Raw genomic sequence first — 25,968 nt, forward strand, 5'->3', positions numbered from 1 at the left:
TTTATTTGCTTACTCAGTTAATCCATTGTTCAATTAAAAACCTAGTTTTTCTTAAAAAAACAAAACAAAAAAACATAAGGATTATGATGGGCAGAACTGCTCACTTGTTCACAAAAAGTGTTTTCTTTAAAAGAAGCCGTTTTAATAGAACGTTGGGTGGAAGGAAAAAAGTACACAAGCTGCCTTGATTGTTTTGGAAGGGATTCCTGATAATCCAAAGATCAGTTTTTCAGGAATTGAGAACATAGTGATGAAGTTAAAGCAAGTCGAGGTCTGTGGGCCAAATCTAGTCCCCCATTTGGTTTTATGTGGCCCTCTTGGCTAAATATCTTTAAATACTTTGAAGATGAAAAACAAAATCTCTGTTTTCATCATTTCAACATCTTAAATAAACTGATTTTTTATTCTTTACTGACTACATGTGAATTGTAAAAATATTAAACATTTTATTAAAATATGTATTTATTAAATTACATATTTAACATTAAATATATTTCTAATATTGAAAAATATATTCAAATGTTTCATAAAAAAAATCTAATATTAATCAAATACCTTGGTGTGATGACATCACTAAACGATGGAAACACAAGAAATGAGTTGGTGAAAAAATATGCAAAAAACTTTGATTAAAATCAGTTTATCACTCAACTTTATACAGAAGAGCTATTTGCTCTTACCTTTAATAATGCTGTTGTCCCAACCAATCAGAAGCAGGATTAATAATCAAAAACGTTGTTCATATTTGTCCTTCCTAATTTATTTCTGTCAGTTCTTTGTTTTTCTTTATTACCTGCTCTGCTCAGATTCTTGTTAGTCTTTTTCACAACACAGTTCTGTGTTACAGTTATTTTGTTATCCTAAAACTAAATTCTACTGGCAATTTCTTAGCTGAGAAGGATAAAACTAAGTCCCAATAAACAAAGCGGTTTTTCAAAAAATACAAATCATGGCAGCTATATCTTAGCTGACCACTAGGTGTCAGTAGTTGCAACAAATTGTTGCTTTAATTCTGAAAGCATCGACCAAATTTAGAAGAATAAAATCTGAGTTCAGTGCAGGTCAGTCAGAGATAGAGTTATATGAATATTTGTTTTGCTCCATATTGGTAGAAAAACTGCGGAAATATGCAGGAAAAAAGGAAAATAATATTTTAAAGGTCCAATATGTTTTGGACCTTTAAAATATGATTTGTAATTTCTTGAGCTGTATTTGTCAATAAGTCTTCTGCATCATCATCATCATCATCATCATCATCATCATCATCATCATCATCATCATCATCAATCAGCTTTAATTAGTCATCCATATTAAATATTTCTCCTTCTGGCCTCAGAAACACAGTTAATCCATTTAATGTGCCTATACTGTTAAGTTTTTGTCCTAAAGTTTTAGAAACTCTGCTTTTTTAATAACTTAACGGTTTTCAACATGAGGTGCGGGGGCCGTTTGTGGCCCCTGGATTTATTTTTAGCGCCTCCCAACCTCAATTCAAGAATAAATTAGGACAAAATTACAACTTTTAAATCAAAATCTGCTTACTAAGATGTTAGCTGAGACACAAAGTGATCATCTTGTTTCTTTCTGTTGTCATGGTAACCAGGACCACCTCTACTCCTCGACTTGTACTCTAAAGTACATGTTGGTGCAGCCAAATCTGCTTTTAATTGCTGCTAAATACAGCAAAGCATTTTCAGATCAAGTCTGACACAGATCCTGTTTTTATTGCCAACAATTTATTTATTTTTTTTTTTCAGTTTTCTTTAGTTGAGCTGCTGGACGCCTTTTATATAACAAGAAAAAAAATGATCCTGTTCTTTCATGCCTGGTTTTATTGTTCAATAGCGTAAAAAACAAAAACATTTAGGTGACTTTAGTTTTTAGGAATGATTCTTTTGGTCACCCCTGCTTTAGAGGAACCAATAAATAAATTAAAAAAACAGAAAATATGCAAATTCCTTTAAAATAAGCACAAAAACGAGAAAATAAATACTTTAACGTTAATAAAACATTTATTGATGATCATGTGAGTCAGGATATCATAGTGCAGTTGAACAAGACAGAACTTTACAACAAGAACGATTGTATTTGGAAAGTGAATTAAAGTCGTTTAGCTCCAATCTGAGCGACATTTTCTTTTATTTCCAGTTTTTATCCAGTCAGAACAAAACCTGACTGATTCCAGCTGAGTTTATTCAACTTTTCAAGAAAATGAAAACATAACAGCTAGAAACTGAGACGCCAGCAGATGTGATTTCAAAGTCATGCTGTGCAGAGGTTTTACGTCACGTTTTACAAAAGTATTCACAGCCCATGAACGTTTTGCACGTTTCGTCACGTTACCACCACAAAATTAAATGTTTTTATTGGGATTTTATGGGATAAACCAACACAAAGTGGTTCGTAACTGCAAAGTGGAAGAAAAAGGAACCTTTGTCATATTTCTGGTAACATTTAATCTGAAAAGTGTGGCATGCATTTGTATTTGTGTTTCTATTACCTCTGCTCATGGCAGTCAGATTATTGATTTATACATCTCATTTTAATTTTAAAAAATGTGGAAATATAGAGATAAATTAGTTTTTCTGTTTGATTTTTAAGTACTTTTTATTTTTATAGATTTATATTTTAGTTCGGATCTTAGCGCTTGTTTTGAACTGCTGTTTGATCTTCTTCATGGTATCAGAGTAACAGGGGTTTAATACAAATGCATAGCAACATTTTCCATGTAAAAACTGAATTTAAAAAACTTTATTTCACTTCCACTTCACAGTTTTGTGCTGGTTTGTGTCATAAACCCTGTTAAAAAAGGCAGTAGGCCTGTCACAATAAGCAATAAACCATTTAATTGCATGATAACTTTTTAATTTACCAAAATCTGAAGGATAAAAGTTTGTAAATAAAACTGTCCTTCAAAAAAAGGGATAATTGAGACCAAAACAGAGACTTCATAATTTATTTTATTTGTTGTTTTTGAGTTTTGTTTATTTATTTATTGTTTATTTACCACGGACTGTTTTCCTCACACACATATGCAACCTGTAAATCTTATCTGCCATTATTTATCTTGTATTATAAACCTACTAATACATATATAATCCATTTCCTAACACTCTTGTATAATTTGTGCATATAGCTCCCATATTTATATTTATATTTAGTCTTGTACACCTGTAAATAAATATTTATATTCTGTATAGCACTTCTGGATAGATTCAAACTCCACTTCGTTGCTCGTACTTGTGACAGTGCAATGACAATAAAGTTGAATTCTATTCTATTCTATTTATTTGGGATATTTAAAATGTCTTCCAGTTCCAGTGTTAAATGTTCACTAGATTTATTTACCTTTTAGAATGGATTCTTGCATTATTACCATTATATTACTTGAAAATGGTCTCAAAACAACAATATTATCGTTTATCGCGATAACTTCTGGGTAATTTATCGTCCAGTGAATTTGTTATTATGACAGGCCTAGTTGGTTTATTTTTACAGATTCGATTGTTTTCAGGTGGAAACCAGCTCCACCAGACTCACAAAGCTTTTGTTGATGTTGGATTCCGCATCACAGCGTTCAGGTCGGCCCAGCAGAACCTGATGTTAGAATTAACCACATTATGGGAGATTTTTCCACTCAGAACTGATTTTTTGAGTGCGGTTCGCCGTTCTCCGACTCGCGGCTCGAATGTGGCTGCAGCTGCTGAACTTTGCCTGAAGCTGCCTGAGGCAATCGGGTCGGCAGAGTCGACGTCCTCTTTTAAATGTCTCAGAACCAGAAACTCCGTCCTCAGTTCACCTCACGCTGCTGATGCTGTTTGATTCCTACGACCCAGGATGCCTCTCTGCCTTTACTAATCATTTATCTGATTGATTTCGTAATGTTTTTGTTGTGAAGTGATTTAGGTTTCCATCCTGTTTCTTCTGGATGGAAATAATCTGACCAAGTTATTTTTTTCATTAAAGCTGCAGCAGATGTAACGTTTATTTAAAATAAAAAAATTTTTTTGTTAAAACCATGTTGTGACAGCATGAGACAAATAATCTGTAAAAACTTCCACCTCTTCCCTGAGCTAATGTAACTGTCTTAAGAAATGATTCGCTCCTGACCAAAAGCAGCCAATCAGAGCAAAGAGGAGGGTCTTAGCGCTGCTAATCAACGTCATCTACCCGCTGCTAAACCCAACCCACCTTTACAGAAAAACAATTTATCTGCCATTGTAACTAAAAGGTTCTGCTAGCAGTGCCACACGGAGGATGATTGACAGCGCTAAGACCCGCCTCCTGGCTCTGACTGGTTGTTTCTAGTTAACAATGAGACAAGGCAAATGAGATTGATTTTTCACAGATTATCTTTCTCAGGTGACACTGTTACGACATAGTAACAGTTTCAACAAGTTACATATTGAAGCTTTAAAATATAAATATATATATTTATGACACACTTATACATTGTCCTTTTGTTTTTTGAGAGATGTCTGTGCCACCTCAAAATAGTTTTGCATCTAAATCTCCCAGGCTATTAATACTTTTGGGCATCAGAGTGTGACCAATCTGGTGATCAGCATGAGGAGTTACCAGGAGTTTCCTACTGAGACTCTTGTTTGTTCATTAATAAACTTTAATGTCGCTGACCCGTCTTTTTTCATCAAACTTTAATCATTTGAGAAACAAAACAGACTCAACTCTGCAGCTCAATGTAGAAATCTGGCAACAATTAAAGGGAAATATCAGCCTGAACTTTGTGATGCAGAATTGTTCTCGCCAGCCTTCAGTGAAATGCAGGGAACCAATGAGCATGCAACAACGAACATCTGCATGGAAATATGCAGCATGTTTTTCACATTAAGCTGGGTGTCTAAATCAGTCCTGAGAGCTACGATCCTGCATGCCTTGTCCAAATCACCTGAAGTACATGAACACGTTGTTCTCTGGCTCCTGCAGAGTTGAATGCTCATCTAGAGGTTGGTGGATAGCAATTCTCAGGACTGGAGTTGGAGATAAAACTGAGCAGATTTAAATCTTTCTTCCAAACATTAAGTTGTTTATTTACACTTTTTTATGTGGATTGCATAAATTGATCAGTCAACATTGGACTGGTTCTTAAAGTTTCTACCTTTGCTCACAGTTTGGATCCAGAATATAAAGCCAAAGTTTATCTATTAAAGTGCTAAAACACACAAGTATTCCCTGAACGAGATAAATTCACTTAAATATTTGTTTTTCAAAGATGGCATGTATAAAATGTTTGCTGACCCGTTTTTATTTGGATTTTGGCTGCAAATTGAGCTCTTGGAAAAAAATATCCGACACGGCGCTTCTCAGCAGACGTACCGAACGCTTGGTTTGTTTCGCAACACTGATTTAAGGAGGACTCTGAGGAAACAGAGGAGCTCCATGTCTGGCTCTGGGAGAGCAGCATGTGAGGTCCCTGATCGCCCAGAGGGAGGGAGTCCTGTTCCCTGAAACAAACTGACGTTGGCCTCTCTCCGCTTTGCTCGGGGTCGTGACAAATGGAAAAAAGCGGGACCAGATGAGGGCATTTACCAGCTCAGTGTTTCGTAGAGACAAGGTGCATGCAGAAGGAGGATGGTAGCAGAGCAGATTGCATAGAAGTAACCATTGCTGCCAGAGCCTGTGGTCTGTTCTTACTGCGATGACTAGTTTTATAAATATAATTCGATGCAGTGCAGAGGAAGACGTGCGTGTGTGCAGCTGGATGGTGCGTGCTCTGGCCTAAGACTGCTCGGTTCATCCGCTGAGAGGACGCAGGTCCACCTTGACTTTCTCACCGCTGCTCAGCATCCCCACGGTGGGGTACAGACCCCCAGGGGGGACCGCCATCTCCCGTCGACCCATCAGCTTCCCGTTCCTGGTGAAGAACACCTAGAGGAGAGCAGAGGTGTAGGAGTGAGAATAAACACACAAACCACTAGCAGAGATGGAAATTAGCGCCCACCACTGGCCAAATGCTGTTAATATGATAAATCCAGAATACAGGTTAACAATCTGCACATAAAAACCTGGTTCAATTTAACGCTTAGCTTACCTGTTACAAGCTAAGTAAGTTTATCAAAACAGAAAGGAGATGAGCTAACATTAGCCTAGCTTACCCCTCTTCAGCGATGAACAATCAACAATATGAAAACAGAAAGAAGAAAAGAGGAGCTAATGTTAGCCTAGCTGACCCCTGTGAGAAGCTAAGTAAACAACAAGTCATATCAAAACAGAGAGGCACTAATGTTAGCCTAGCCTACCCCTCTTCAGTGATGAAGAATCAACAAGTGATATCAAAACAGAAGGGGAAGAAAGGAGCTAATGTTAACCTTGCTCATCCCTGTTAGGAGCTGAATAATCAACAAGTCATATCAAAACAAGGGAGCTAACATTTCTGCAGGTTAATATCAGTCCCAATGACTCTTGATTGTCAGATTAAAAGTACCTTTTGAAAATACCAACCTGCAAGTAAGTTTTAAAAATAGATTTATTTGTTGGTCTGATGCTAATGCTAATTTTACTATCATGTTGTCGTTACCTGTAAAGGTAAAATCATCATAGCTAACAGCAATAAAGGCTTCCAAATATCCATTCTGTGTTTTCTTTAATAATATTATTTATTGAATGGTCATAATGTTTTGTGTATATAAGAACAAAACTAACCTTTTTGGACATGCTTTAACAAAATAGTTATGTTTGCACTGATTGTTTGAAGTGATGCACAACATCCTAAAACATATGCAGATATATAAGTTAGGGACCAAACTATGGTTGGCTTGATGTAGAATTATTCCTCATTTTTTATACAGAATTAGGAATAAATGACTGCAGGATTTTATTTAATTAGCAAATCTAGATTTTGGGCTAAGAACAAATATTGCATTACTTGGCTCCTGTTAACAAAAGATTCAAGGCTGATTCATTGATGTTAGATGGACAGGAAGATGGATGGATAATAGTTGAACAGACAGATTCATGGAAAAATGAACAGAAGAACAGATTTATGATGGACTCGTCCATAACCGGAAGGACAAATGGACAGTACACCGAAGGATGGATGACTACTGATACCAAGAAAAGATGGACAACTGCTTAAGTTGTTTAAATAATTGGAAGAAAATGTTAATTTCCACCAGTAACTCAAGCTTTCATTGATGGTAAAACCACTGAGGGGACAAAAAGAAAGAGAAAATCTTTTTGCCAGAGAGCGCTCGGTTCAGCAGTCCCAACCAGGAATTATGTGCAATTAGGAAACATGGTTGAACAAATAGGTGAGAGAGTAACTTCTGCCGTCTTGAGGAGGAGAAATTCAATGTTTACAGAACATGTCTCTACTAAATCAGCGACTGATCAAACATCATCCAGCTGTTCCCCGAAGAACATCGCCGCAGCTTTTCAACGCTAATTCGGCCGGCTTCTCTCCAAAAGTCTGGGCCGAAACAGCAGCACTAAAACAACAACGTGGAGCACCGCCGAGTGTGCGTCTGTGATAAATGAGACTGAGTCACATATCAAACATGAACTGTGGCACCCACTCCAACCTGTTTAATTAGACGCCAGAGAAACGCAGGTCATTAGCTTGAACAACAGCGGAACAGTGCGTGCCGTGCCGCCGCACTGGGACTAATGTGTCCTGCTGAATAAATAAGGACAAATCCCTGGATTATATCCTGGCCCGTTCTGCTCTCTCCCCCAGCTTGGTTTCGGTCGGCCTCGCCGCCTCTCACTGACCCCCCCCGGTCTCCACTTGCACAAGCGTGCAGGCGAGTCTAGACAAAGTCAGAACCTCTGCGCTCAAAACTCCAGCAACCCCGGGTTCGACTGCACAGCAGCATTAGGCCCAAAATAAGGTAGCACTTTATTTGAAGGAGCGTGCATAAGACTGACTTGACATAAACATGAGATAACACCAGACATGAACGTGAAGGAGTCTTCATGAACGGGTCTAACTGTTGTCATTAAGAACAATTTGGTAAATAATGACACTTTTAATGAAACTTTGCATTAAAAATTCCATTAAAAGTGTCGTTATTTCTAAAATAATGCAACGCTGGCACTTTTAATGCAACTATTAATAAAATTCTCAATGCAACTATCATTAAAAGTTGCAATATTTACCAAAATATCAAAGTTGACATTTTTAGAGCAATTCTTAGAGCAAGTTTTAAAGAATCTTTGCATTAAAAGTGTCTTTATTTCCATGATGCTTCCTGACAAAAGTCATTCACAAAGACTTCTTCAGGTAATTGACAGCTGTTATGTTTGTGATGGTGTCATGTCAGTCTTATGCAAACCTCTTCAAATAAACAAATAAAGTCGCTTTAAACCTCCATCGACCTGAAGTTTGTGATTTGACCGTAAAGCAGTGGTGTCCAAACGTTTTGCTCTGTTAGGGCCAAAATTGTTAAGTGGAGAAAACATGAGGGCCACATTTTTGTTATTAAAACTGAAAGGTTTTATTTATGAAGGGATTTGTTGTTTTTATTCCTTCAATACTAAATGGACAATAGTTTGATAAGGATATAGAGGGCATTATTATAAATAAAATCTACTATGAAAGGAAAGTAGTCTAATTTTTGAAGAAAATAAATCTGTAAATCATTGTTGATCCAAAGTATAAACAGCTGATGTATTAAATGACAGGCAAATATTTGAATAAACTTCCTGGGGGTTTATTATTTATTATCCGTGCTTTTTGTTGTTTTTTTTGTTGCCAAAAGTTGGGCAGCGCTTGGTGGTTTTAGCAAAGCGTAAACAAAGAAAACAGAAACATAGTTAATAAAATAAAAACACTTGTATCTATATAAATAAACATATTTATGTTTTATGATGGTTGCATTAAGATTTTATTTAATTTCTTGAATTGTGGACCTAGGAGCCAAACAAAATCCTCCTTAAATGGCCCCGGGGCCAAACTTTGGACATCCCGCTGTGAAGAAACCCACCAGCGCCAGGTCTGGTGAACTGGTTAATCCAACAAAGATCCAGGTTGCATTAAAAATGTGAAAGTAGGCATTGTGCTGCGGTTCCTGGCCTCCAGACTCGTATGAAATAATTGGTGCGGTCCTGCTGAGCGGCGCGCTCTGCAGTGCTGCCAGGAAGGCGAAAGGTTAAAGGTGCCTCATGAAGGCTTTTCAAGCTGTGCTCAGGAGAACGGGCTCTGTTCCTGGATCGGGGACAATGCAGCAAATGGTCAACAGGTGGCGCCAAAGAAAGGCAGCAAACTGCTCATCATCCCTCTCTTTCAAGCTCTACCACAGGACCAAAGTTACAAAATCTGAACAAATTGCTTCCCAAATAAAATACATAAATTAAATTTGAAGACGGGCCAGCCAAGACTGGACCTTCCTGCAGTAACTCAGAAAGTCCAAACTGCTCATTTCCTACACGGCCATCTTTCCTGTGTGGTTTGGCTCGTCCACCCAACAGGTTTGTCCAGGTTTTCCTGGCACTCAGAAGACCCAGAACTCGCTCAAAGAACGGTGAATCCTTTCTGGTGAACACCTTGAGACGATCCCCTCACTGGCAGGTTGCACTCTGAACCGTCAATGTTCGGTTCGGTTCTACTCACAGGAGGGCAGAGAACCCAAAAACGATACTTGAGTAGCACTACTTCAACATATTTTTAGTCAAGTAAAAAGTAAAATGTAGCCGTCAAAGAAATTACTCAAGTAAGAGTAAAAAAACATTTGGTAAAAGTTTATTCAAGTACTGATAAAATTATCAATCATTTATATTTACAAATTACATCATCAGACGGACCAAAAAATAAAGTTAAGTGGAAATCTTGGACCAAAATGACAATAATTTATATAGGTAACAAAAAATAACAAAATCAGGCAAAAGAAAATGTTTCCAAAATAGTTTCTTTAAGAAAAAAACTTACGAAACTTTAACAAAAGCTGCAGGTGTGTGTGAGATTTATTCTGTTAAAACATGTTTGTTTTTCATTCAGTGGGTAGAAAACCCAGAAATTAGATTAAGTAAGAGCAGAAATACTTTATAATAAAATTACTCAAGTAAAAGTAAAAAGTGCATTTTTCAAAACAGTAACTCAAGTAAATGTAACCAGTTACTTCTCAGCTCTGGTTCTACTCCAGTGCTGAGCGTCTCCATTACGGTCTGTTATTCATCAGAGCCACGGACTCCTCAGGGTTCTGGTTCTGGTTCTGATGGACTCAAACCCAGATTTTTCATTTTGTCTTGTAGAAATTCATGCCTGAGTGAAGTTGTCCTCCACCTTTTTTCAAATCTAACAACATTGGTGTCGAAAGCTTGTGCAGAAAAATCTTTTTGTTTTAAAGATCAAAATCTTCAAAGTAAAAGCGGCAAAAATTTTCCTGCATAAACCAGCAAAATGTAGCCGAGATGAATGATATCGAATTTGTTTGATTCTGTAACAAATTTGAGCTTTTGAGTGGCCGGTGGTTGACCTCTGATGACCTCTCATGACTACTGGAAACTTTTTTATTAATATTTTTTAAATGACAGAGGCACAAATTAAATTTTTTTATTGCACAAACAAAGTACAAAAATTTGGTTAATGTGGGGGAGCAGGGCCTGGTTGACCTTTTGACCTTTTAACTTTCATTAAAATCTTCAAAACTTCAACCGGATTGGACCGGACAGACCAGGTTAGAGGCGGTCTAAAGAAAAAACCCATTAAGAGGAATTGAAATGAAACTAAAAGAAAAAAGAGAGATTAAACCTTGGGCAAGTGGAGGGGAGGGAAAAAGGAATGAATGAATGAATGAATGAATGGATGGATGGATTGATGAATGAATGAATGAATGAATGAATGAATGGATGGATGGATGGATGGATGGATGAATGAATGAATGAATGAATGGATGGATGGATGGATTGATGAATGAATGAATGAATGAATGAATGAATGGATGGATGGATGGATGGATGGATGGATGGATGGATGGATGGATGGATGAATGGAACTAAAACCAATGAATGAATGAATGAATGGATGGATGGATGGATGGATGGATGAATGAATGGATGAATGGATGGAACTAAAACCAGTTGTGATCTCATCAGTCTTTGTCTCTTTCTGTGGATCTAATATCTGCGTTTGTTGTGATTCAAACTGTTTTCTTATTAATTAGTTACATTTATTATTGACCTTCTCCTCATAACTGAGCTCATGTTTAATATTCTGTGGCCCAGATGTTTGGGGATGAAAATATGAGACCACAGTCAACCGGTAAAAATAATTTTAGCCATCTTAGAATTTGTATATTTTTCCCATTTTCAAGCCGGAGTTCGTATTTGTGGCGTCAAATAAAACCAGTTTTTTTTTTAAATTAAGTATAAACTCTCAGAGAGCAGACTTTATTACCTGGACACACCATTGTTCTGTGTCTCACTACAGGAACATTTCCTTCTCAGAACGTGTAGCTGCTTGTGTTTCTCAGAATTAGCGGCGCTACAATGAGAGGAACAGCCTCCAGTTTCCAGTTCCTTCCTGCTCAACCAGCAGCCAGTTTTGGAGATGCACTCTGATAAAGTCTCCATAACATCCACACTGTTGTGGAGATGGCATTACTTCAGTTCATTATGGTTTGCAAACATTGCCTTCAGCATTTCTGTCATGATTAGGCATGAACTTTGACTGGGCCATTGCAACATGCTGATTATTACCTGTTTTTCCATCCACTGGACATTGTTGCTCCAGAAAACATGTGGGTCATCCAGATGTATCTTTACAAGCTTAAAGACGTACTGGCAAGTTTCTTTTTCAACTCCCAACAAGAATCACTTGCTTGGTCATCGACTCTTTGTCTAATTATGAACTTTAAGATCTAAGAACTTCAACATTGAGCTGTTCTTTCTGATCCTCTTTCTTATGGAAAAAGTCCATAAAATGTTGTTTTTTTGTTGCCAAAACAAATCCTTTTAATTTAAAAAAAATATATATTTATTTTATTTTTGTTGTTCTTTCCCCTAACTGGTTATTTATTTTACAGATCAATACCTGTTTTTCTTATCCTAATTCGTTTGTTTTATATGCATTGTTGGTGAATAAATTAAAATATAAAAAATATATGCACTAATTTGTGAATAAATTAAAATGTAAAAATAGAAAAGTATACAGAACTACTAAATAACTGATGGAAAAAAGCTAATTTCACTAATTTCTTTCTCCAGAAGTTGCTGCTTGGTTGAGAGCTTTTTTGTGTCATTTTTATAAATGGTATTTATTTTGCATTAGAAAAAAAGAAAAACTCACCGTCACCTTCCTTCCCTGCTGATCCTGAGCGACTTCGTCCCCTTCCTCCTCTTCCTCTTCCTCGTCTTCACCATTAAGATACAGAACGTTCCGGACGCCATCTTGACTGGGCCGGCCCTCCAGCTGACCCAAGTCTTCCACGTCAACTGAACACAAAATGGAGGGAGAGTTAAATAACCAAGAGTCAGTAAAACCAGAGATTAAATAAGAAAAAAAAAACGGCACAGAAAATTAAAGATACTGACTGACGTCACAACTCTGAAGGCTTCAAAGTAGCTAAACTGCCTTTGTGAGGATGTTTTACACCCCAAAGCAAACGGCAGCTGACAGATTCAGAGTAAAAGTGAAACAGAGTAATCTCTGGTACCTGAACCGTCTCCGTCCAGGCTGTAATCACGTGGGAACATGATGCCGCAACCCATAATGTCCCCTTTGAAGCAGCGGGGCCCAAAAGCGTCTCCAACTCCGATGCCGTAGAAGATCTTCCCATCATCTGTCAAAGACACGCATCTGATTAATTCAGGATCACCTGGTCACACTTTCATTTCGGCTCATTTGGTCAAATCTCCGCCACAAATTGATTGATTGATTGATTTTATTACAGACTCAGAGTCCAGATTACATACAAAGAGAAAACAAAGACAATAAAAGAATAAAAAGTACAAAAAAATAAACAATACAAACACATGACTTCTAGCCTTACAAAAGGCAATCATACCAGTGTCTCCAGAGTACAGATGAGTACTTTATTGCACTATATTTAACATTTGCCAACAGTAGTATAATTTTATTATTAGACTCATTTAAGCGACAAATAAATCTATACATAAGTTTTCTCAAGACAGCCATCAAAGTGCTGACTCGGGCAGATACAAACAGTTCACTGGCACTGGACCATCTGGGTTTATTTAACAAAAGTCTAAGTGCATCATTGTAAGCCACCTTCAATTTTTGAAGACTGGCTTTTTTAAAATTGCACCACAAATGTGCAGTATACAGTGATTTACAATATGATCTAAACAAGTTCAGCTTCACTTCATCCGAACAGAATCCAAATTTACGGACAAGAATATTTGCCTGAGCGTATAACATTCGAACCTGATGGTAAATGTCCTCATCATCAGACAGACAATCTGTCAACATATGACCAAGATATTTCACTTTAGTTGAGACTTTCAATAAAGACCCAGACAGTTTGAAATTTGGAAATAGTCTATTTTTGTCCTCCTTAGTGCGACAGATCAAGATGGTGCTTTTTGAAGGATTGAACTTAACATCATGTAACTCACCATATGCTGAACAGACATTAAGCAGCTCCTGAAGACCAGCTGAACTTGGGCTAAAAACCACTAGGTCATCAGCATACATTAAATGATTAATAATAGTATCACCAGCCATGCAGCCGGTTCTACACAGGTTTAGCTGCTTAGAAAGATCATTCATATAAAAGTTAAACAAAATAGGAGATAAAATGCTTCCTTGTCTGACTCCATTGCTGACATGAAAGGATGCAGACATACAGTTGTCCCATTTCACCTGCATAGTTTGATTAGCATACCAGTAGGACAGACATCTTACTATATACTTAGGTACACCAGCTTGGCACAATTTTAAAAATAGTTTTCTATGATTAACACGATCAAAAGCCTTGGTGGCGTCTAAAAAACACAGAAAAACTGTAGAATTTTTGCTGTTATAATTTTTCAGTAATTCTTTTAGTCCATATATACACATATCAGTGCCATGTTTGGGCTTGAACCCAAATTGATTTTCAGTAGACATTACTATCTTTGCAAATTTTGGCAGAAGAATAAGTTCAAAGACTTTAGACAGTGTATTAGCTAGGGCTATAGGTCTGTAATTATCAGAGCTGCCAATTTTACCAGCTTTGTTTTTAATCACAGGAAGTAAAAGAACATTCATCAAGGATTCAGGAATAAAACCATGCATAATAAAACCAGTGAAACACAAGGCAAGCAGAGGGACAACTCTTGAACTGGCAAATTTGAGATGTTCAGCTGAAATAAGATCCATTCCTATAGATTTATTTACAGACAGTTCTTTAATTGCTTGATAGACCTCGTGTGTTTTGATAGTTTCTACAGTGCTAACTTTGTCAACCTGGAAGGGTTCACTCTGTACACAGGTGAATAACTTGCTGTAGTGGTGTTGCCAAAAATCTACAATCATATTCACCCCAGAAACACCATCAACAGTGTAAGGGAGAGAGGATTTATTGTTATTGATAGTTTTGACCTCTTTCCAAAAGGTTTTTGTATCCTTTCCTAAAAACTTTTTTGCCAAGGAATCAGCCCTCATGGTTTGCTCATTCTGTTTAATGAAGCGTAGTGCATATTTGTATTTTGAAGTGGACAGCTTTTTCTGCTCAAATATAGGGCCCTGTCTAGGTTTACCTGCTAGAGCCCAATATTTAGTAGCTTCGCGGGCTTCATGGTGGAATTTAGACACATATGTGTTCCAACCTGGTCTATTTTTAATCTTTACATTACTCTTATTATAAGGCAGACTGGCTCCCATAAGCGCTTCAATTATGTCAAAATATAAGCTAGTTATATTGATCCTATGTTCAATTTTAGAGCAGTTACAGTCTGTGCAAGTAACTGCCTCTCTTGGTAAGTTAATGGAAGATAACAGTTGATCAGTTTGGGCATAGTAAGAGGCTCTTTGTTTATTAGATAAAGAAGACCAGTCTATTTGCATCTGTTTTTGAATACTGTTCTTATTTACAGTTGCAGGTATATGATCAAATCTAATTGATACCTCGAAAGGGATGTGATCAACAGTGGACACATTATATAAGATATTAATATATATCAAAGCAGCATGAGCATCTGCTGTAGTGATACAATGGTCCAACCAAGATGTAGTATGCCAGGCTTCACTTATATAAGTGTAACTTGCAGCTGGCAAAAGTTCTTTACTTGACAATATTAAATTAAAGTCTGTACAAAAATGAATCAGGTGTTTAGCAAACAGCGAGTTTTTATCTGAGATGTCTGCATTCATGTCACCCAGGACATAGATACTTTTTGACTTCTCATTTTGCATAAAAGAGCTAATATAAGCAAGTTTACTAAGGTATTCTTCTTCGTTATGATGACATTCATATGGAGCATAGACATTTAAAATAATAAATTCTTTGTCATGCTGTTTCACGTGTACTGCAATACACCAGTCCACACCTAATCTCATGACATTTATCACTGAGTCCAGGCTTTTTTTCCATAATATAGCCACCCCTCCTGGTATCCTTCCTCTTTTAATTCCCAAACTGAGGTCAGTAGTAGATTCTCCAGCACCCAGGAAACTATCATTGATAGAGTTTAGACCTTTTAAATCCTGTTTGGCTAAAAAAGTTTCTTGCAAGCACAAGATGTCGCAATGTAGCAACAACTGGTCGACAACCAAACGGCGAGCTTTATCGTCTGCACTCTGCCCTAAGCGCAGGCCACGACAGTTGTAAGAGATGACTTTAATGTCCATTTTTTTTTTTTTTTTTTTTTTTTTTTTTTTTTTTCTTTTATGACTTTGTGCTCACCCCAGCAGTAGGCGCGCATTTGTCCATGGAAGAAAGGGCAGCATTTGCGCCGATAATGGTTTTGCGCGGCTCGTAAAATCTTCTCACAATGGTTCCCTCAGGCCAAAGCTCTGGGTTGTACATGACAGCCACCTCACTACATTCGGCAGAAACCTTGAATGAGGCGTACCGGGTATTAGCAGTAGTGAGTCTCTGGCATGTCACATTTTGCCCAAGTTTGGCTTTAAGATAAGCACATAGTGTTTCCGCATCCAGGTCAGGTGAAAATTTAGAGGCAAAAACACTCACCAGTTTGGTTTTCACCATTTTGATGTTCCCTGCGGCTCCAGTACCAACAATGGTCTGTCCAGCTTTCCTGCGTCCCAGTGAAGGGCCAGAGCGAGTCGTCGTCGTCTTCACCGAGGGATCTTTGGGCTGTCGATGGTGCCGTTTCACGACCTGGCTCCACTTCGGAGATCCCGGAGATGGCGAGATTCTCCGGTACACAACGCTGGAGTATCTTCCTTTGCAATTGATAGCAATCCCCTCCAGATCTTGAAGACGGCGTTCCATATCCAGGGCGGTGTTCAGATCCATGTGCGCCCTACCCATTTTCTTCAACGGTACCGATCGGATTCCGCATCCTTGATCGGTATGTTCTAGAGCAGACACCCGGCTTCGCAGATCCGTCATAACATCGTGAAGACCTTCACTTACTTCAGCCTGAGTTTGAAGTGTTTGCTTCATGGCAGATACTGAAACGTGGAGCTGTTCCATTTTGCGTAGCAAGCCGCTGACATCCATGTTGGAAAAAGTCACAGGAGGCAACTCGTCCAAGTAATGGGACACAAATCTGGGAATTTTATCCCCGCATTCGTTAAGCACTTTGAGGCATGCCTTCACATTGTTGATATCCTTTTGTGCTCCTTTATACGAGACGTTACGCTGAGAAGAGGTACAGAGCTCATACAGCGTCTTCTTTGATGTTTCTAAAGATCTATGTATTTTATTTCACATGACTTGACAATAACAGTCAACACTTCAGCCTTCCACTGACAAGTAATGATCAAACATACGCTAAAGGAATGTTATGGTATTGCATTTTAGGCAATAACATTTTTATTTTCTTATCTTAAAAAATGAATTGAAATATTTATTTATTTGCATATTTTACTGTTTTCCTAATAGTGTGTAAAAAGGTGGTTAAATTAAATGCCAATTTTTTTAACAGATTAATTGATTAATCATCAGAATTATTGATTGCACAAACAAGTGTTAGTTTCAGCTCTACACCTAGATCTCACTTTGCCAACTTTTTGGTTGTAACAAAAAGTGTATGAAAAGGTTTAAGTGGTTTAAAAGAAAAATCTGAAGAATTGAATAAATTTAATTTTTAAAAACAGATTAATCGTTTAATCATCAGAATAATTGATTACAAAAACACGCTCTGCCAACTTTTTTGGTTGTAGCAAAATGTGAAAATGTTCTTGAAGAATAAATACTTTTGCAGGACAAAGTAAATCTCAAAAACTGCAGAAATGTTTGCATGACAAAAAGAAAAATACTGTGCATATTTCATATTCTACTCTTTCACAATCGTGTTCGCAGCTTTGCAATTTTCCACATCAGGTTCAGCACATCAAGAACATCCCGACATTCCACTCAGGCGATGATGAGCAAAACACAGAAGAAGCAGGGCTTGTTAAAACAGTCAAGTACAACCAAAATAAAAAGACATCGACAACATCCAAAGAAAATCATCAAAACAACACATCCTACAGTTGTTAGAGACAACAAAGGAGCAAAAAAGAAGAAAAACACAGCGAAGATAGCCTGCAGACAAGTGCTCCTCAAGCAAAGCGGGATGGCTGCTGCTTGTAAATATTTATGGAGTTGTCATGGGATCCATCCCCAGCTCAGGATACTGTTTAAACAGCCTCTATCGGAGCACTGGGAGCCAGACAGACACTGTATCATTACAGCTCCCATGCGGGCCCTTGTAACAACAAAGCGCACAAGGCAAACAGAGGGGGCACAGCCCAGCAGGGCTAAAAATACGAGGCCTTTTTGGAGCGCGACAAGGACTGAAACTGGAAGTGAGGACGCAGAGATCCAGGTTTGGGCCTGGATGGTGGGAAGTAATGGGGCAGCAAAGGTAGGACGAGCAGGGAGATGCGATCAGATGTCACAGAAGAAGAAACAACTGCCTCTTAAACTAGATGAATCAGAAATGAACGATTAGAAGATATCTGTTCTGGGATCAGACCACCCAGAACAGAGGTTTAATGAGTATTTTAAATGCTTTTTTCATGTTATTGATGCCCTACTTTGTGGCTATAAGGTTCCTTTTTACTAACACTCATGTTTAGAAGTGTTGTTTCTATCTCTGTTGATCGCATTTTGATTGTTTTGGATCCATTTTTATTTCTCAGGTTCCGGGGATTCTGTGTTCAGGTGTGTCTCCTGGGCAAAAATTCTTATGTCTTTCTCATAGAAAGTACTCAAAGCCCAGTGCGTTTGGGTTTTCTCTCTCTCCTTTCTGTTTTTCAACTCTAATCCAGTCGGAGCAGATGGCTGATCCAAACCGAGCCTGGTGCTGGTTCTGCTGAAGTTTAGCTGGTTAAAAGGGAGTGGTTCTTCTCCGCAGTTGCCAAAAGCATCCAATGTCTTTGGCTGGGCTTCCTTAGATGTTTTACTACTTGATCAGCTGAATTTAACTACACAGTACTGGATATTAATCTACCAATATCACTGGAACATAAAGGAAAGATTCAGGGTGGATTCACACCAGCCCTGTTTAGTCCGCTTTAACCAAACTCTAGGTCAGGGGTGGCCAACCCTGGTCCTCGAGAGCTGGTGTCCTGCAACTCTTAGATGTATCTCTACTTCAACACACCTGAGTCAAATAATGAGATCATTAGAAGGACTCTGGAGAACCTGGCTGCACTTGGGAGGTGATTCAGCTCTTGCATTCAGGTGTGTTGGATCAGGGAGACATCTAAGAGTTGCAGGACACCAGCCCTCGAGGACCAGGGTTGGCCACCCCTGCTCTAGGTAGTTCGGTTTGTTTGGGGAAGTGTGAATAAGCAATCGATTCAAAAAAGCGAACTGTGGTTCGCCTAAAAACCTCGGTCTCAGTTTGGTTGAAGTGAACTCTGGTGTGAACTGAATGTCTATCTCAATGTGTTGACATAAGCATCAAATAGAGGACCAGAGACCACTCCAAAAGCAAGAAATGGACTACAGTGTAGGGCATTCTGGGTAAATGCAACCAAAACAAACATGCTAGCTTAGTGCTAGCAGAAAATGCTGCTTGTTGTCTTTTACCAGAGACAAAAGAGAACTCCTACAACCTCTAAAATCTGACCTCACTCCATTTTTGATTACATTATGTGAAGAGTGTAATCTTCACATAATGTCAGTGTCTTCTTCAGAGGTTTTCATGTCATTTCCTTCAGTGGTTCTTGGTGCAGTGCCCCAACAGGCGGGAAGGGAAACAGGTTTTTCAATTAGTTTGGATTATTTAACACAGTGCAGCGTGAAAGTGAACCGCAGCAGCTTAAAATGTAAAAAATCTGGGAGTGAACCAGGTCTACGGGACTAACAGATGTGCACTAAGAACACCCATCGGCTCAAAGATGGCGGCAATATGACAAGTTTAAGCCAAATGCTGCAGAATTAATCAAGCTTACATGAAAATATCAGTTTGCACAGAAACATTAAGATAGCAACACACAACACGAGATGATTTGGGGTTTAGCTACTCTTCGAAACTTAAGTCTTTGGTTTATGTGCAACTCAATTCCAAGTTGCAATTTTAAGAGCCACATTCCTCGGTGCTGTTTTCCTAAATTTGTAGTTAATCAGTGAGTCTTTTGGACTGAAGAGAAACGCTGATTCGGATTAAATGTGGGTTGTTAAAAAGACAATGAAAGGGTCCAGGATGTGATCAACCAAATCAGAACTGCAGACATTACATGGACAGCATGACGTTTCCACTGAGGTGAAGACGTTTTTATGACATCAACCTTGATGAAGGATGGAGATGATGAAGGATTTAGATAAAGTGCTCCCTTTAATTGTTATAAAAGTATGTTATCCAAAGCCCTAACACCCTGTTAGGTAAGAAGGCATCATTCTTCTTAGATAACATGTTGCTATTGGACAGCTGTTTTTGGAGCCGTAGATCAGATTAGAGCATGTCACTGATGGAGAGCACTCAGGTTAGACTGAGCACTTTATCTGTGGCTGCATGGGGGCGATGGTGGTCGGGCCAAACCTCCAGCTGCGGGCGTTGAGTCACAGCACGAGTGAGTCAAAGATGAGAGGTTTTCAAAAGGTTAACGGCCCCATGACCCGCTAACCTGCACCAGGAAGAGCTGGGCAGAGTGCCAAAACATTTTACTCAAGTAAAAGAATCACTACTTCAACATATTCGTACTCAAGAAATTATTGAAGTAGGAGTAAAAATGTTTTTGGCAGAAGGCTTACTCAAGTACAGATCAAATTAACAATCATTTAACATTTAAAAATAATAGCATCAGATGGACCAAAATATAAAGTTAAGTGGAAATGTTGGTATTTTAAGGACCAAAATGACAGTCATTCATATAAGGAACAAAAAATAACTAAATCAGGCAAAAAAAAAAATTGGGTTTGGGCCACAATTTAATGCTGTGTGGTTGTCATAATAGCATCAGGTGGAGTCCAAGTAAGCTCACAATGTGCTAGATTTGGACAGCTTTGGTAAAGTCAAGAGTCCTTTCAATTTGAAGATTTATTGCTCTCAATATAAACCCCAACATCTGCTATCAATTAAAGCACTGTTTTACAAAACATTTTTGGTTTAGTTTCTATTACAAACATCTTAATACTCTCAAAATAACAGAAAAGTAACTTTTAAGCAAGAAATAGTTGCTTGTTTAGGTCAATAATTCTTTAATATTGATGAAAAGGTTCTAACTATAAATGTCTGGTGCCACTGGGAGATTATTTCACTTATAACTTGTACTTTTTCATCAATATTAAGGAATTAAGCTTAAAACAAGCTCATAATTCTTACTGAAAAGCTACTTGCAAGTTAGTTTTGCCTTATTTCAAGTGTACTGATATGTGCACCATAAATTAGATGAAATATACTTTTGTTTTTGCAGCAAATGGTTGAGATTAAACGCACATACCACAAATTATTTGCTTAAATACACATACCCGCTAAGATCAGTCTCACTGCATCCTCTTAGAGAAAGTTTTAGTAAGATTTGGTCATTTGGCGTGTATATTTAAGTGGGCTATAATTTGTGGTGTGCGTTTAAATCAATCAAAAGCTTCACTGGCTGATTATTTCACTTACAAAATGTGAAAAATGTAACAAGTCAAAAAATAATCTTAAATCAAGCTATATTTTACTAAAAAGTTATTTATGATTTAGTTTTGTCTGTTTTTAAGTGTACTAAGTTATTTGTACTAGAGACTAGACCAGATATACTTGGTGAGATTTTCTGAGTGAAATGCAAACACATAGGATTTTTAGCAACAGCAGACAGAAAATAAGGGAATTAAAGTTTTAATAATCTCTTATTGAAGCATGCTGTGGTGACAGGGCGCACTGCGGTGCGTATAAAGCTGTTTTTGCATTGGGTATTTGTCGCCCCCACTGCCAGATAATGTCTACATGCGATTTCTGAGGTTGCTGGGCTGTAAGCAGAGAGGAGAGGAAGGAGCCGCCGGACCGGAGCTCTCACCGTATCCCGAGCATGGGAAGACAAACCTCTTACACACGGCATGGAAAACCACACGGATCATTTTCAGTCACTAGCAAATAAGATTAATGGCGGCTCTGCAGGGGCGTGCGCATATCTGTGGCGTCCAGCAAGCAGCGGCCAAACCAGACGGACCGCAGTGCAGCAGCTCTGGCACTGGCACGGTGAGCCTCTAAATGACTGGTCCTGTCTGTCACTCGGCACGAAGGCATCATCCGCAGACTCCGGCAGGACGTCCAGCATCAACTGTTATTACTACTAATGCATCCGGAACTATAACTGCAATCTGCAGTGGGATACGGCGGATTTAAGACCATAAACTTGAACTAAAAACATGCCGGGAATGCGCAGAGTGGACGGGAAAATGTTCCTTGATTGCTGATCCGGACAACAGATGCGACCTCCAAAAATAACGTGGCAAAAACCAGTAAACAGAAAGTGCCTTTTATGCCATTTTTAGAGTAGAAACAATAAAACTTTACAATGAGAAAGACCAACACAGATAAAGTCCAGGTGTCTCCTGAAAGCCCTGGACAGATAAGGACAAACATGATGTGGCAATGCATTGTGAGCAGAGTTGGGCAGTAACTGGTTACATTTACTCAATTACATTTGTGAAGGTTTTTTATTATTCTGTAGTAAAAGTACATGAGTAATTTATTGCTACTCTTACTTGCATACAATTTCTGTATTCTCGACCCACTGAATGAAAAACTAACAGGTTTTAACCAAAAGTTCACACACCTGCAGTTTCATAACTTTATAATGTTTTTTTTTTTAAGAAACTGATTTGGAAAAAAATGATTTGCCTGATTTTATAATTTTTTGCTGCTTGTATGGATTATTGTCATTTTCATCCTTAAAATACCAACATTTTTACTGGTCTGTCAGATTATGTAATTTTTAAATATTAAATGAAAGTTTACTCAAGTTTTGAGTAACTTAAATACTTTTTTAATTATCTTGGATGGCTACTTTTTATTTTTACTTGAGTACAAATATGTTGAAGTAGTGATTCTCTTACTTGAGTGTAATTTTTGGGCTTTCTACCCACCTCTGATTGTGAGATAAACGGTATGAAGAGTATCTTGTTCAGAATAATAACAACCACCTCTGAGGTGCTTCTCTATCAGGGCGGCTAATCTCAGAGCTCAGACAGTGAAGGGTGCTGAAGCCTGGATGGGAAGCTGTGGATGTTTTACTACGATCCCTACAGAGATAATCTTCAAAGATCTGCAGGAAACAAGAACAAACTCTGACAATACGGATGACTCACGACGGGTTTTATTTACTCCAAGCTTTCGCAGATATGATCACCATCTCAACCTGACAATATCTTTTCTTTTTTTCTCTCCAGCTGTTTGTGTTAGAGACCTCAACATTCCTGTGAAGTTGTTCATTGATAGGTTTCCATCTAAAGCATTTGTGTGCTAACTTTTTTGGCTACGTTCACACTGCAGGCTTTAAGGCTCAATTCCATTTTTTTAGTGAAATATATATTTTTTTTGTGTGGTCGTTCACACTTCAAAATATATGCGATGTATGTGATTTCCTGTGAACAGCAAACGAGCTAAAAGTGTCTCGCATGCGCAGTAGAGGGCGCAATAAAGTCACACTTAGAGAGCATGCTCAGATTTCACCAACCGTCATAAAAAATAAAAAAAAAGAAGTGCTCACAATTGCAGAAGTAAATGTGGATGCTAATGGAGGAGCGTAAGCTTGTTGTCCGACCAGGACCAGCACATTAACAACTTAATCCTCATTATGGTCCTCCATGGCTGTATTTCTTCCCGCTTGCGCGTATCAGGGGGCAGAATAGTGACGTTTGTCAAGTATCAAAGACGTTGAGATCGGATGAATGCGACCTGGCCGCTCTTTTCACATTTGAAAAGATCAGACATGTATTACATATGGACCACATATCCAAGTAGCCTGGGTAGCCTTCGAAAGAAACCCGATCTGTGTTGTTCAGGCTGTCATGAAAGGTCAGATACGGGTCGCATTAAGGAAAAAAAAGATCTGATTTGGGTCACTTCAGGCTGCAGTGTGATTGCAACTTCTGCCATGTGGGCCAAAATTGTTGCCTTATGGCTCAAAAATATTAAAAAACTAAAATCACCAAAAATGTTTTTTTTCTTATTATTTTCTACCTACTTAACAATAAACTAAGCATGGGCTATTTTAATTCATTTTTTTGGAGGAATAGGATAATGAATTCAAAATTTCTAATTGTTTCTGGATACCTTCTTAAAATAATTATCTAAGCCATTTTAAACACTTGCTGTATTTTGCCAAGTTTTAGTCCAGCAACTAAAAGAAGATTTGACTGCACTTAGGTGTGAATGAGTCGATCCAATTCTCTTTACCATCAATGTGAAAAGTAAACCAGAAAGCTTGGAAAAGATTATCACTTTGTTTTTTGTTAGTAGTTTGTGATTTAAAAGTTGTAGTTTTGTCCTAATTTATTCTTTAATTGTGGTCGGGCGGCTGCAAAAAAATCTAAAAGCATCCTCAGATGTTTAGAGGAAGACTGATTCATTAATTTCTCTTAAACCGGAATAAGAAGGAAATTCCTGAAGCTGGAAAGAAATCATGAGAAAGTCTCACCTGCATGATAGGCGACGGACCCTCGGCTCCACCCAGGGTGTCTGTTTTTGGGATAATCCTGAAAAAAATTAAAGAAATGGTCACTATAAGATTCTGTACCTTCAGAAGAGATAAGAGCGCCAGTCATTTCAAATCATCCTTGTATCAATAGTCTACTGATAGACAAAGGGATTATGGGTTTGAAACTATTAATCAGGCCTGATGGACTCTGAGAATTCAGAGCCACATAAAGACAGTTATAAAGTCAGCCTTCTATCACCTGAAGATCACTTCCAGGATTAAAGGACTAATGTCCCCGAGATTGTAACAACTTTCCAGACCTCTCAGGTCTTCTTGCTCTGATCTACTCTACATCCACAGAACCAAACATGGAGAAGCAGCTTTCGGTTTTTAAGCTCCACTAATCTGGATTAACTTCCAGTAAATTGAAAAACAGCCGAAACACTGACTTCTTTTAAATCAAGACTAAAAACCTACCTGTTTAGAGTTGGATTTGATTCATAACAACTGAAATATTAATAAATATATTTGATTTATATTTCCTAGGTGATTTGGATGATGACATTTTACAAAATGTAATGTTTATTGCTTGTCTCTTAAATTATGATTTGATAATTATGATAACCCTAACCCTAACCTTCCAGAACCTCTCAGGTCTTCTGGTTCTGGTTTGCTCTGCACCCCCAGAACCAGAACCAAACGAGGAGAAGCAGCATTTAGCATCTATGCACCACAAATATGGAACAAACTTCCAGAAAACTGTAAAACAGCTGAAACACTGACTTCCTTTAAATCTCAACTAAAAACCCACTTGTTTAGAGTTTTATTTGAAACGTAATCAATTACAAATTTAATGATGGAACTTGACTTAATGTCGTGTTCTGATTGTTGATTCTATGGTGGAATTGCACAATAATCCGTGAGGGACGGCGGAGTCCCAGAGCGAAATTCAGTGAAAGAGGTGTACGGAGCCCTGCGACAGACTGGCGACCTGTCCAGGGTGAACCCCGCCTCTCGCCCAGAATGTAGCTGGAGATAGACACCGGCAACCCTCCCGACCCCATTAGGGACAAGGATGAACAGAAAATGGATGGATGGATGGAGTTGTACGGAGCCTGGTGCCGGAAGCCCTTTCAAAGGCTGTTTACATCGTTTTAAACTGTGATTGTGAGCATGAGTGGGAATAAAAATAGCAATATGTATTTTGTTCCATATAACACAGTAGGAGTGTAACAGGTAAACCTTTTATGGATGCAAACTCGACTAAAAACCCACCTGTTTAGGATTGTATTTGAAGCGTTATCAATTACAAATTTATTGATGGAACTTGACTTAATGTCGTGTTTTGATTGTTGATTCTATGTTGCATTGTGTTTCTGTGTTTGATATGATGTAAAGCACTTTAAATGCCTTGCTGCTGAAATGTGCTATACAAATAAAATTAGATTTTTTATTGATTCTTCTGTATCCAGAGAGATAATCATCGGCCCATTTGCGGATAAGATCAAGGGATGACTCAGAGGTAATTACCAACGATTTTTATCTGTTTTCTAGGCTGCACCTCTATTATTGTAAAAACACACCACTGAACAAGAGGAAAGATTAACAGGGCAATGACTTCATGATCTTTCATCTTCCATTTGGCCCTCTTTTCTAAATAATTACTTACTTCTTTCCATTCTGTCCTCACTGTTAAGCAAACTCTACTGCACTTATTTTATTATTAACAGGAGCAGGAGCCCTACAAAAGACCTTTTCATTTCTGTATTATGATAAGTCAGACCCACTGGATGGCCAAAGGGAAAGAAAGTAATTAACTGAAC

The 25,968-nt window shown here is 38.1% G+C and overlaps 1 protein-coding gene across 1 annotated transcript in view; it reads right to left on the reverse strand.

The window, feature by feature from the left end:
- Positions 1-1,997: 1,997 nt before the first annotated feature.
- Positions 1,998-25,968, reverse strand: part of spryd3 (SPRY domain containing 3) — a 51,131-nt gene continuing 27,160 nt past the window's right edge. Inside the window, exons 8-11 of the mRNA XM_044124436.1 lie at positions 24,146-24,203; positions 12,609-12,734; positions 12,242-12,387; positions 1,998-5,886 (exon numbers count right to left, since the gene is read on the reverse strand). Coding sequence (XP_043980371.1) covers positions 5,752-5,886; positions 12,242-12,387; positions 12,609-12,734; positions 24,146-24,203 — 465 coding nt within the window. The 3' untranslated portion in view covers positions 1,998-5,751. The remainder of the gene's footprint in view (positions 5,887-12,241; positions 12,388-12,608; positions 12,735-24,145; positions 24,204-25,968) is intronic.

The sequence above is a fragment of the Gambusia affinis genome, linkage group LG01 (assembly GCF_019740435.1).
Source record: "Gambusia affinis linkage group LG01, SWU_Gaff_1.0, whole genome shotgun sequence".
Classification (NCBI taxonomy): Eukaryota; Metazoa; Chordata; class Actinopteri; order Cyprinodontiformes; family Poeciliidae; genus Gambusia; species Gambusia affinis.